At 21.5% G+C, this 14,413-nt stretch overlaps 4 protein-coding genes across 5 annotated transcripts in view; 2 read left to right on the forward strand and 2 right to left on the reverse strand.

Moving 5' to 3' along the window:
- The window catches only part of LOC127280518 (cyclin-dependent kinase 10), an 85,612-nt gene that overhangs the window by 9,182 nt on the left and 62,017 nt on the right, over positions 1-14,413 (forward strand). The window lies entirely within an intron of this gene.
- Positions 1,631-7,790, reverse strand: LOC127280511 (beclin 1-associated autophagy-related key regulator). Its single transcript, XM_051303548.1, has 9 exons — positions 7,283-7,790; positions 6,711-6,816; positions 6,346-6,427; positions 5,957-6,194; positions 5,449-5,636; positions 5,100-5,256; positions 4,650-4,826; positions 4,278-4,407; positions 1,631-3,469 (listed from the first exon to the last, which is right to left on the reverse strand). Exons 1-9 carry the CDS (start codon positions 7,480-7,482, stop codon positions 3,305-3,307), a joined length of 1,443 nt encoding a protein of 480 aa, XP_051159505.1. The 5' UTR covers positions 7,483-7,790; the 3' UTR covers positions 1,631-3,304.
- LOC127280506 (jerky protein homolog-like) lies at positions 8,255-12,805 on the reverse strand. The gene is made up of 3 exons (XM_051303538.1): positions 11,998-12,805; positions 9,381-10,049; positions 8,255-9,313 (listed from the first exon to the last, which is right to left on the reverse strand). The coding sequence occupies exons 1-3, from the start codon at positions 12,617-12,619 to the stop codon at positions 8,610-8,612; spliced, it is 1,995 nt and encodes a 664-aa protein (XP_051159495.1). The 5' UTR covers positions 12,620-12,805; the 3' UTR covers positions 8,255-8,609.
- Positions 12,971-14,403, forward strand: LOC127280539 (mediator of RNA polymerase II transcription subunit 31). Its single transcript, XM_051303590.1, has 3 exons — positions 12,971-13,204; positions 13,813-13,902; positions 14,044-14,403. Exons 1-3 carry the CDS (start codon positions 13,141-13,143, stop codon positions 14,355-14,357), a joined length of 468 nt encoding a protein of 155 aa, XP_051159547.1. The 5' UTR covers positions 12,971-13,140; the 3' UTR covers positions 14,358-14,403.

Raw genomic sequence — 14,413 nt, forward strand, 5'->3', positions numbered from 1 at the left:
TTTATTTTCTTTCCACGCTAAAGTCTTCCTCACCTCACGACTTGACAATATGCGAAAATATAAAGAAATTTTATTATTTTTCATTTCCTTGAAAGTTTTACGACTTGCGTGTATAAATTTCATAAGAAATGTATTAAAAAAATATTTTGCTAAAAAAAAATGAGAAAATTTATTTTTAAAATTATTTTCTTAACAATAGAATTTTACGATTTTAAAATATTGGATTGGTTAAATTTAATAAATATTAGTTTATAAATAAAATTTTCGATTTAACTTTCTTTTTTTTTATATTTTTAATATTTTTATAATAATTTTTTTTTAATTTTTTTCCTGTATTTTAATTTAAATACTTTTTTTTATTGAATTTAAAAAAAAAAATACTTTAAAATTGAAATTTTAAATTTTTTTCCCTTGCTTTTTTATTTTTTAAACTCAAAACTTTTTTAAATAAATTTAATTTATTTCCAATAATAATTTTTTTTCTTTGTAATAAATTTGTAATTTTTTAAACGCATTTTTAGGAATTTTTTTTACGAAAATCAGAATTTTATTTTCTTTTTTATTTTTCCTACGATTTATTATATTCTGATCACGATTTTTTTGTAAAAAATATAAAAAAAAATATTACAAATTTCTTGGAAAAAAACTTTCCAAAGCGATAATAATATAAATAAATTTTATATTTTTTGCGTTGTTTGAAACTCTGAATAAAATGTTTGGAAAAAAAATTAATTTTGAAGAAAACAATAATCAAATTTTGTCTGTTAATGAATCCAATTTTTTTTTTTTTTAATATTGATTTTTAATTATTTTTTAATTTATTTTTTTTTTAATTATTTGGTCAATAATAATTTTAAAAAAAAATGAGAAAAAAAATATTTAACGAAAAATAGTGTTAAATATATTTTTTTTAAAGTAGAGAAAAAAAACAATTTTATTTTTAGAGATATGTATATATTTTTTATTACAACACGTAATAACTTATAGTTTTTTTTTTCTCTTTTTTTTATTAAGAAAAACATACATTGTAATTTGTTTTGATATCACATTGAAACTTTGTTTCGATAAAACATAGCCACCTTAATTGTTACACGTACATTTACAAATTACATTTTTGCTCTCACTCATTCCCAACTATGTCTTAAGTAACGAAGGGGGTTTTATTAATAAAAAAAAAATAATAAAATAAAGAAAAAACATTGACCCATTTATAATTTATTTACAAGATTCTTTTTTTTGTTTTTTTTTTTTTGAGCACAAAAACATATTTTATTTTTTTTTTTTTATACAAATTTTGTGCCTCTTTTAAAAATCGTGTCACTTAATTTTAAAAATCATGGAAAACTATATACATATGCAATATCTGACTTGATAATTTTTCTTTTTCCTTACATAAATTGAATTTAATATTTTATCACAATTTCAAATCGTTTAAAAATTAGCTAACTATACACAAAGTTCATAGCGAACTTTAAATGGTTGGTTTTAATTATTATTTTGTTTTAAATTAACTATATCAAAATCACTATATGAGTTACTATATTTTTAGTTTTTCTTATACTACTATTTTTTTTTAGGGAATTAAATCGTTTATCATTTTCTTTTAAACTCTTGTCATTTCTCTATGGGATTTATATTTTTTTTTTTGCATATTCTAATTTTTTTTCAAATTTTTAAAATTAATTTTTCTAAATTAATTTCTTTTAATTTAAATATTTGAAATTAATTTCTTTTAATTCAATTTTTTGCAATTAATTATTCAATGAAGAATAGAAAAAAGTTTACAAAAAATTACAATTGTTGAAAAAAATATTCAGAAATTATATTACTAAATCAAAAATGAATTATAGATTTAAAACTCTTTTTTGCACTTTAAAGCGTATGAAGACAGAAAAAAGAAGATCAGTCACAAATTTTAATTGTAGATTATTAAATTTTTTTTCCTTATATAATATATTGTATAATTGAAAAATTAAATAAAACCTGTCATTCGAAATTCACACTACTAATAAAGTTTCTTTCGATTTTTTTTTCCTCCAAATCCTGTACACAATATCACTTTTTTTTTTCTTTCTCTCATTAATTATAAGTCAGTCCATTCCTCTACAAAAAAAAAAAAAAAAAAAAATTTGCGTACTTCCGTTACGCTATAAGGTACTTTCTAGCGTAAAACTTTCACTCGTTATTTATTTTTTTTTTTATTAACATTATTAGATTACTAAACTGTTGTGGTCATTGTTGTTGTTTTTTTTCCAAAGAATCGGTATTTTTTTTTTGTTTTTTTAAACTTATGTTAAAAATATAAAATGTATTCTTTTCATTGGATTCTGAGACATTTTAATATTTCGCACAAAGTGACTAATTTTATAAGAGAAAAAAAAATTACAATTATTTATTATTTTATTCTATTATTGAAAATAATTATTAACTAATTAATTATTATAGAAAATTAAATGAAAACAATATTATTACATCTTTTTCAAGTTTTCTTAAAAAATAAAAAACCTCTGATTTTAATTTTGATTTTTTTTTTTTAAACTTTGTGCGAAATATAATTTAAATTATATGCGGAGATAAAATTTGAAAATTCCCTATAATCTATTGTGTCTACATATTATATGAGTGAATAATTTTCTAAATTTTAAGAGAAAAAGAGAGAAAGGGAGAGTAAAAAATCTAAATCTAACTTTTTTTCATATATAGGACAAATTTACAACTTGAATAATTATAGGAATTATGAGATTTCGATGGCTTTTCAATTGTATAATTAGAAATTCATTAATATCGAAGACTTAAAATTCAAATACTTTTTTTTTGTCATATTTTTTTCACAGAAGTTTTTTTTTGGTCCATTAATTAAAAAAAATACTTAAAAGAATTCAGTGATTTTTTGTATCATCATTTTCATTTAATGAAATGATTTTTTTTAAATAAAAAGAAATTTTTAATTAAAAAAATTTTTTTTTTGAATAAAAGTATTTCGTATATATTTTTTAATTAAATATATATATATATATATATGCTTTTGATTATGCGTTAATATTTATATAATAGAAAACATAATATTTTAATAAAAAAAAAAAAAAAGAAAAATTAACGTAAATTATTCTCTTTTATACGTTAAACAAAAATTTATCGACTAATAAATTATAGTCATTGTCAAAAAGAAAAATAATGAAGAATTTTTGTTTCTCGATATTATGCAGGAGAAATATCTCTTAGAATATAAAATATACTTGAAAAAATAATTACATTTTGATGAATGAATTTGCTGTATGAGAAAAAAAAAATTGGAGTGATCAGTCTATTTATTGGTGGTCCATCCTCTCCAGATGGAGGCGATGCTGGCAGCGGCACTTGTCACTAGTCCGCCCGCAACACTTTGATTGACTTGCATACTTGACGATTGTTGGCTGGCCATTGAACCCGGAATTGGAACCACCATTTCGGGACAAGCGACATTTGGTACCTGACAATTTTTTTTTAATTAAATTTTTTTCATAATAAAAAATATGATATTTAATAAAAATAACAAATTTTGAAAATAAATTATTTGCTTTCAAAGTAAATTTAATATTTTAAGCGTTTTGTTAATTGAAAAGGTGTTTAGAAAATTTTGGCTTTTCGTTAAAAAAAAAAAAAAAAAATATATCTTGCATAGTTTTGTACTTTCTTTAGTTGCCGCTAGATGTCGAAATTTCTCTTTTCTCAATAGTGAGATGAAACTTTGAGGGTATATATTCTTAATATTTAACCACTTTAATTATGTTTAAAGAACTAAAAGTAATTCTTACGTTATCTTTTTCTAGAAAGGGTTGATTAAATTCAACCCAATAAAAAAATTCAAAAATAAAATCATAGAAGTAAGAAAATTTTTTGCAATTATTAATCACTACTCATTTGCATTTAGTGTTTAAAAAGTTTTTTAATTCCAAATTTTAACCACTATAATAAATGTTTATGTTTAATACAAAATAAAAATTTTTTGAGGGAAAATACACGAGAATTTATAAATAAATTTGAGAAATTTAATCGAAGAATTTGAGGGAAAAGACGAGAAATTTTTCACGTATTTAAAAATAATTAAAAATTTTCAAATTTTATAAAAATAAATTTTCATTTATCTAAAACGTATGAAAATTCAATTTTGTTAAAGTATTTTTTTCTATTAAATTTTTCAGAAATTTTCCAAAATAGTAGTAATTTGAAAAAAAAGAATGAAAAACATTTAATTTTATAAAAAAAGAAACAATAAATAAATCAAAGATTTTACTTACAGCCTCCCATTCCCAATTAAACGCATCTTCCTCTTCATCTGAGGCAGAATCGTCACTTTTTTCCAAATCTGCTACTAATTGATTGTTTAATTGTTGCATTTCAATTGGATCTACTTCAACTGGACCAATTCTAAAAAAAAAAAATGAAAATTAATTTCAAAAATAGAATCATTTCATTGATAACTATTTTTTAAAAATCATTTTATAAAAAATAGTTCTAATTTTTTTATTACTTTTTGTTAGATATTAAAAATTGTTATTTATCTTCGAAAATAGTGACCAATATTTTTTTCGAGGATAAGAACTTATTTTTATTGCATTTTTAATTATTTTTAATTTTTAATAATAAAATAAAATTTTAATAATACAAACCTGCCGAGATCACTGATTTCAGTATTGAGCAAGTGCATGAGATTTTGTAGTGTTTGCATTGGATGTAAAACTGTTGTGTCCGTGTTTTGTGTAAAGCATAAATGTAAAACATTACAATTTAGGCGCGCCACTTTTCTTGCAAATTTTTGATCCGACATTTCACTTCCACAAAATTCACTGAAAATTAACAAAAAAAAATAAAATATATTACAATTATTATTTTAATTCTTTAGATAAATATTTTTTTAATTTTAATTTTTTTTTATAGTTATAAAATATTTTAATTTTAATAAATATGTTTTTTTATAATAATAAAATATTTTTTTCACTGTATAAAAATTTATTTTCAAAAATAGATTTCCAAAAAAAAAAGAAAGAAAAATTTTATGTTTTTAAAATTAAGATTTATTTTTCAATTTTAACTGAATATTTTTCTTTTCTTTTTTTTACCTGTATGCCAATTTGAAAGGTAGCTTCACATTAATATAGTATGCAATTATTTTAACCAATTGCGTGGCATAAGTAAGGGCAGCACTTATATTGTAAGCAGGATTGTGCATTGAATTTTCTTTATTATTTCCAGGCACTGCATCCTTATTTTCAGCAACTATATAGGATAAATAAAAAATTAGTAAATTTATTTTTTAATTAATTTAATTTATTGTTTTTTGAATTGATCACTTTAATTTATTTATCCCCCCCCCTGTTTTTATATGAAAATTTGAATAGAAAGAAAAATTATTGAATTATAAAATGAAATATTCATTAAATTATTTTTCAATTTTAATTTTATACTTACCCCAAAGGGAATAAGCGCTATAGTCACCGGATCCAGGAAGTGTTGGAGCCACAATACGATGATGAATTTCTAAACTATTTTCAGTATCATTAATCCATCGTCCTCGTACATAAGAAGTTCCCGAAGCATCGGCCAATGCACTTGTTACACAATCGGTGCATGAACTCTCCTCTTCACTACTGCACAAACTTTGAAAAACAATTATTTTTTTTTAATTCTTACAAAAAATTAAATACAATTACAGGGTTGCGACAAGAATAAAATTTTCAATTTTCTTACATTTCACTGACATTGAAAATTTTTAAATTTGGTCTAACAAAAGTTACTAATAATTAGAAAAAAAAATGTAATGGCTAAAATTCTATTAAATACTTAAAATTAAAAAAAAAGCTTAATATTAAAAAAATTGAATAAGACATCGAGTAAATTTTTAAAGGAGTAACAAAATTAATTTACGTCTCTTAGGAAAAAAAAAAAAATGTTCTTACTGACTAAATACAAAATATACCTTTTACTGGGTTCAACTTGTGTTAATGGAAAAATATATTGAATTAATTGTTTCGCAGCAATTCGAATAACTTTCTTTAATTGTTGTCTTTTTCTTTCAACAGTTTCCTTTTGTTTTTCTTGTTTTCCTTTTAATGTAACAACATAACGATGTAATTTCTCGACTCTCTCCTCATGCCTCGGAAGTCTAATTGCCAATTGTGAATTAACTTCATTTAAAACATTTAGACGTTGATTTCCTAAAAAAAAAAGTTAATTAATACCAAATAGTACATTTAATTTAAAATTTTATAATTACTCTATTATAAATTATTAGAAGTTTAAATAATTAATTTTAATTTGATTTATATTAATTTTTATTTTATTTTTCGAGAAAAAAGAAAATCGTACCTCTATTTATACTCTGTTTAGTTTCGCTCACCAATAATTGCAAAAGTTTCACTCGTTCTTTACATGTATTTATATCACATTGCTTGAAGAAAAAAAATAAATTTAGATTATTAAAATTTCAGTTTCTTTTCAATAATGTTAATAATTATATATAAAAATAATAAATATTAGTAATTATTTACAAATAACGATTATTAATAATTATTTACAAATAATAATTCTTTGTAATTATTTAAAAATAATAATTATTAGTAATTATTTACAAATAATAATTATTAATTATTTTTTAAGTATATTTTTAGTATTTAAAAAAAGTAGTAAAAATACAATTTTTTCTGTTTAAATTAAAAACAAATGCAACTCACCAATTTATCTTTTTGTTTGTATTTTTCTAAAGATTTCACACATTTTTCCTCTAATTGAGAACGAGCCGCTTTTAATCGTAAAAGTCGTATTTGTTTATCCGCAAATCTATTAAATTTAATTATAAAAAGTATAATTGGAAACAAAGAAATTACCAAATTTTAAATATGAAGAAAAAAGTTCTCCACGAGAATTAATTAACAATTTTTAAATTAGCGGGAAAAAATAATAATAATAATTTTGAAAAAAAATAAATATCATTTATTTAACCAAAAACAAAGAAATTTTTATACATTTTAGAAAAAGGAAATTACCAAACAAAATTTTTATTATAAACATAGAATAAAAAAACGATAATGTAAAAAATAATTAAATAAATTTAATTTGAAGAATAAATAAATATTAAAAAAAAAAAGAACAGAATAGCAAAAATTTGCAATTGTAAAAAAAAATACAAAGGGACAAAAAAAAATACTTAAATCTACTAAAATCGCAAAAAAGAAAGTCTAAATAGTAAAAAATAATTGCGCAGACAAAAAAGAAAGAAAATAAATATATATATATGTATACATACCGTTCGGAATAAACAGAAGTAGAATGAACAAAATCACCATTTTGTATGCATTGTCTACAGTAGAAAATTCGTCGACTATTATGGCATAATGAGCATTTCAATAGATTAACACTTAAACGATCGGAAACATCTTCAAGTTCAGATGATAATTGAAAATCAGCGGGTGCTGTACAAGAACCATCAGAACTACTTGTCGCCATAACCAAAATCTTTGTTCGTCTGCTGCTGTTATTGTTGTCATTCAGATGAAATCTATATATTTTTATTTTAAAAAAAACAAACAAACCACTTTCAATGTATTTAGATTTACTGGCAAAACTTTTTCTCCATTTTTAATTTATTGTGTTTATAAAACTTGGTGCAATTATGTCGTCATGTTAAAAACAAAAAAAAATAAATTATTTAACACATACACATTCTTGACAGTGCCAAAATCCAAAATAAACTTGAATTTCCGCAGTTCTCTTTTTTTAAAAGTGTGTGTTTGTGTGTATTTTGGCTTTTGACACAATGACGATAAAAAGGTACATTCACAATGTGAGAGATAGAAAAGGAAAGAGATATATTATCCTTCAGAGTTGGGTAATATACGCAACAAAAATATTTAAATTTAAAATATAATAACCAATTTTTGTTAGAAAAATAATTGATGTAATAATAAATGAATGTTTCTTTTTACATTAATTATTATTAAATCAATTGGCAATACTATAAATAATTAGAAAATGGCAAACATAACCTCAAACTCGATCACCAATGTAGATTTCTCTCATTTAATAGAATTTTTAAAAAAGAATTTTTTTTCCAAAAAGGAAGTGATTTTTTGGCGCTTATAATTTGATTTTTTTCTTTCTGGAACAATAATTTTGAAATTTTTCGAACTGTGTTTTAAATTTGATAATATTTCGAGGACTTTTACAGTTAAGATGTTTGTTTATTGATACAATTATTTTTTTTCGTAATTTTTTTTTTTATTTCACTAAATACAATACATACTATTACAATAATTTTATTTTAATAAAATATTCTCAAAAATTAAATTAATTGGTAAATTAGATAACACAAAACATTTACGGGTTTAAATATCTATTTTATATAATTATATATTTATTTATAAAATAAAGGCAGCCAAGGTGTGATAAAATACCTTAATACTGAATTAAAATTCATTTAATTCTCTATAACTATTTTTTTTAATATAAATTAATTAAATTAAAGATTTATAATTAAAATCAGTCTTGAGATTTCTTATTCGATTAATTAATGTACAGTTTTTGTAAAACAATATTAATTGTTTAATTATTAATTAATAATTAATTATTAATTATTAATTGTTTTCCTCCGATGCTTTTCTAGCAAGCGATTCCCATTTACTCAAAAGTTGACAATCAGATTCTGTATATTCCTTTCTTTGTCTACACCATTCGTGTAAAAATTGTATGGCAATTTCAACATTTGTTGATTGTGAATCAATTTTCGATTCAGTATTCTCCTCTTTTATTTTCGGCTGTTGTGATTCTTCCAATTGCATTGATTGCACATTTTCATCATCATCTTCTTCTTCTTCTTCATCGCCATCATCTTCATTATTTTCATTATTATCATTATTATCATTATCGTTATCACTATTATCGTAATCTTCTTTCATAATTTGTTCTGAATCTTCAATTTCTGTTAATTGAAAATTTTCATCCTCATCATCGTCGTCATTGTCGACATCTTGTTTTATATTTTGTACTGATTCTTCGATACCAATTGATTGGAAATTATCATCATTTTTCTCAAGCTGCTCCAATTGAATTTCTATTGATTCTTGAATCTCATTTTCCTTTTTAGACACATTCAACTCTTCGAAATCCCCATCACTTATTGGTTCATCGGCATTTTCTTCATTATCATCATTGTCAATTGTTTCATCTATTTTAGTGACAATTTCAATAATTTCCTCATCAATCAATGGCTCCCATCCAAGATCAAATAAATCTGTATTTAACCACGTTTTAATAGTCACTGAATAAACATTTTCAAAACCTGTAAACATTTAAAATGTACAATTTTATAAACAAATAAAAGAGAGAAAAAAAAATATGTTCCTCACCTCTAATTTTATGTAACATATGACAAAATACTTTATCCTCCAACATTTCATCATCTTGATCAATATTTTTCTCATCCAATTGTGATAATCCATAAAGTTTATTCCATGCATTTTTCAAATGTAACATTGTCACCGATTCAAATGCATTTGACATCATAAAACAACAATCTTCCATTGTATGAAATTCCATAAATTCATCTAAATTCATTTCATCTGTATAATTTAACATTGATTCAATAAATAATTTACGATACATTCTTTTTGTCTTCTCAATAATACCCTGATTCATTGGTTGTATTAATGTTGTTATTCTTGGTGGTATAAAAATTACTTGAAAATTTTCATTCACCGAATTAAGAATTTCTTTTGATGGATGACATTTTGCTGTATCAATTAATAATAAAACACGGCCATAATTTCCTGTTTTTGTCTGCATTTCTTGTACTGATGGAATAAAAATATTCATATACCAATCGAGAAATATTTCCGTTGTCATACATGCCGATGATTGATTATGATACATCACTGGTAATTGTTGAATATTTTCAGCAGTACTCAATGATGAACGTGAACTCCATGATTTTCCAATTATTAACAATGGCAAAGCATAAGAACCATCTGCATTTGCACAAAATAAAACTGAAACTTTCTCCTTATCGCACTTCCAACCTATGGAAATTAGAAAAAAAAAAATTCATCAGAGAAAAATCCAATCTAAGGCCTCCAAAAAATAAATGCTTAATTCTTCAAAAAAAAAAAAAAATGTAATAATTAAAAAAAAAAGATTAATTCATTGATTATTTATAATTAAACAAAATAAATAATTTAATTAATTTTTTAAATTAAAAAAAAATTGCATATAAAATTGTTCTAAAAGATTTTCAATTTTTATTTCTGAAAATTATTCTAATTTAGATTTTCAGCAGAATTTTGATGAAATTGAATAAAAAATTTCAATTTTAAATAGATTTACAAAATGTTCTCCAAAATTACTTTATAAAATATTTATTTAGTCAAATATTTGAAAAAAAAAAATAAATAATTTGAGGTATTAATAATTCTCAAGATTCGAATTCAGAAATTTTTTTTTTAAACTTTCTCAAAATCATCATTATTAAATAATAATAATAATAACAAAATATTTATAAAAATAATATTAATTAATAATAATAATAATAATAATAATAATAATAATAATAATATATAATAAATAAAATTATCTTTAATTGGCAAATCAAATAATTGACATTATTTTTATAGAATAAAATAAATGAAAATTTCTTCAATTATTATTCAACAAAACAATGGAAATTATTTCCAAATGATCAATAAAAAAAATAAATTAATACAAAATTTTAAATAATTTAAATTAATGATTCATTTTTTTTTATTACTGATTAGTATAAAAACTTATTAATTATCAAAAAAAAAATATATATTTTTTTTACTAATTCATTAGTAAAATTTAATTAATAAGAAAAAATTAGTCATTAACCTTTAGAAGACCGGAATTTTTTTTTATTTTAATTTATTATTTTATAATGTATTTTTTTTTTTTTGTAAAATTAGTTGAATTTAAAAAAAATCATTCATTGATGATTCATTAAATAAATAAATTCTGTGTCTTGTCTTCTTAAAAATCAGAGATTTTTTTCAATAAACTTTTCAAAAAATTTTATCCACAAATTAAAATACATAAAGTTATTTTAAAAATAGAGATATTTATTTTAGAAAAACTTTCTAATTCGTCAATTTGAAAATTTTCTTTTAAAATTTCCTACCAAATATTTATTCGAATAAATAAAAATTCTGTAAAATAAAAAAACGTCATTTTTTATAAATTCTGGCAAATTAAATTCGAATAAATGAAAATTCCATTAGAATCTAATTCCTTCTAATATATTCTTTCTAGAAATTCTTTTAAATTACTATTTTTTCTAATAAAAATTCGAGAAAAATAATAATTAAATTAATTGAATTTGAATTCGACGAAATAAAAAGTTTAAATTGAAAAAAAAATTTATTTAATTCAAATAATCGATTATTTATTATCAAATAAATATTTATTTTTATTTGATAATTATTATTTGATTCAATTAAATTTGTATTTATTTCAAATACAGAAATTATTGCCTGAAATAATGAAATTATTCGAATACAGAAAATTATTGAATGAAATATACATTTTATTTAATTCAAAGAAAAAAATATTTGGTTCAATTAAAATATTTACTCGATTTCAACTAATCAATTACTTGAATCAAATAAATTTTTTTTTTCTGTGTAGAAAATAAAAATTCGTTTAAACAATTTTGTATAGTATAAAAATTCATTTTAATATGGAATTTCAGTTAAATAATTCGAAAAAATGAAAATTCGACTAAAAATAAATTCTAGATTATAAAATTCTATTAAATAAAAATTCTAAGAAATTAATTTTCGAGTTTATTTAAAAAAAAAATAAAAATTAAATAATTAAAAATAGTTTTTTGTCAAAAAATAAAAAAAAATCTATTTTTAAAAAAGAATAACATATATCAGTAATATAAAATCTAAAAATTAGTTAAATTAGCCTAATATTGAAATATATTTAAAATATAGAAAAAAAAATTCATACCCAATGGATTTTCGTCTTTCTCAATTTTTGGCAAACTTTTCCACATTATTCCACTTTCATCAGCATTAAATACTAAACTTAAATCATAATTTTCCTCATTAATAAATTGTTGAAATTTTGTACAAAATTCCCTTGCAACATCACCATCAATTGACAATTTATCCTCGTGTGTTATTCTAACGCCATAACGTCTTTTAAATGCTGTTAACCAGCCAGTTGTTGCTTTAAATTTTTCTGAACCATTTAATTTTTCATTTAAATGCAATGCTTTTTCACACAACATTGGACCACTAATTGGTAGGCCCATGACATTTTTTATTTCATTATACCACATTACTATTGCCCTTTCTAATATTTCATTGTGAACTCGTTTTATTACTTTTCTTTTATTAAGAGCCATTTCATTTAATTTCTTCAAATTATTCACATCTTTCATATTTCCTTTTTTTGTTTTTAAATTACTAACCGCTGCACGTGAAACATTATATTGTCTCGCTAAAGATGTCACTGTTTCACCTGCTTTAAGACCTTCAATAATTTTCAATTTATCATTCAATGAAAGAAAGACATGTAATTTTTGTTGATTATTCAACAATTTTTTTTTAATCACTGCACTTTTCATGATGCACTATTTTTAAGATAACTTTATTTTTTTAAATAAACACTTTGAAAAAGGAATTTTTTTTTTGAAACACTATTTGAGAGTTTAGAATTAATGTAGAATGTCTAAAATATGACGCGTCTGTTGAATGAAGAAAAAACTTTCTCCCTTTTGCATTATGGAGGAAAACATGCGAAATGTGATGATGATGATGATGATGTGTGAAAACATTAAGGTAAATTCACATGAAGAATTGATACTTTAAATGTAACCCAACTCTGTGTTTAGTAGTTTTAAGGTACTTCTACAATAACGGAGTCATGTAAACAGCCTTAAGATACACTTAACGAAATAACCTAATATTTATCAACCTGTTGACTTTTAATTTACCTGTCAAAATATCAAAATAATTTGACATAACAATTTTCTAATTTCTTATTTTGCCAAATATATATATATTACATTATTGACAAATAACCTTGGAATGATTTTGAAAATCATTCCAGAAACTTTTCTTCTTATTCTCGATTCATAGTAATTATATGAATCGTTTTGATGATTGTAAAAATTTATTAAAATTTAGAAAACCATACATCGGAATGAACGGTATGTAAATGTTTTTTTTTACACCTTTATTGTAATTTCCAAATTTTTTTTATTTAAAAATTTAAATGTTGGTGTAAATATTTCCATTTACTTTGTATTTGTCGATCTAGCGAAGAAACCTAACCTTAAAATACAGTTTGAAATAAGAGTTAAAAGCATATATATATATATATATTTTTTTTTTAATAGAATGAGTAATTTTATTTTAATTATTTTTTATTATTAAAAGTTGCATTTGAATAAAGATTTTTGGAAAATTCTAACCTGTGCTATAAGAGTTAACATTTTTTAAATTTTAGGTTATGTTGCGTAATTTATTTCCCCGCAGGAAATTGTTATTTTTTAATGATTCAAAGGGGGGAGAAATTAAAATATTTTGTTTTATTAATGTAATTTTAAAGTTTAGAGTATTTTTTAAATTCAAAATTCGAATTTTTGTTTCTGTTTATCGGAATTTTGTCAAAAGAAAAAAAGAAATAAATTACAAATAACAACGAGTTAAGCTGGTTTAGTTAAAAAAAAATGTATTATTTTTTATATTATTTATTAAAGATTATACTAAAGTATAAAAAATACAGAATAAAAAAAAAATATTCGTTTTTTTTTAGGAGGAATAGAAACTGAGGATCAACAGCGAATACGTTTTCAAGTAGAATTGGAATTCGTTCAATGTCTTGCGAATCCAAACTACTTGAATTGTAAGTATATTTTTTTAATAACAAAAAACGAAAAAAAAAAAAAACGAAAAAATAAAACAGAAATTATCCAAAAAATAGTAAAAATAAAAAATCAAATAAAATTGATGTAAAAATTATTTTAAAAAAATTATTTTCTTACAGTTTTAGCACAACGTAATCACTTTAAGGATCCAAATTTCATAAATTATTTGAAATATCTTTTATATTGGAAGGAGCCTGAATATGCGAAATATTTAAAATATCCAATGTGTTTATATTTCCTCGATTTATTGCAACACGAACATTTTCGACGCGAAGTCGTCAATGCACAATGTACAAAATTCATTGACGATCAACAAATTCTTTTGTGGCAACATTATACAAGACGTAGAACGAGATTATTACAAACTGCAGTTGAGCAAACACAAAATGCTACACCACAAAATAATGGAATCATTCAATCTAAGGTCTTGTAAGCTGTGATAGGAAATAAAAAATTTTTTTTTTTCATATTTAACAAAATTCTTCTAAT

The sequence above is a fragment of the Leptopilina boulardi genome, unplaced genomic scaffold, assembly GCF_019393585.1.
Source record: "Leptopilina boulardi isolate dan_hultmark-lab unplaced genomic scaffold, ZJU_Lbou_2.1 LbouV2_248, whole genome shotgun sequence".
Classification (NCBI taxonomy): Eukaryota; Metazoa; Arthropoda; class Insecta; order Hymenoptera; family Figitidae; genus Leptopilina; species Leptopilina boulardi.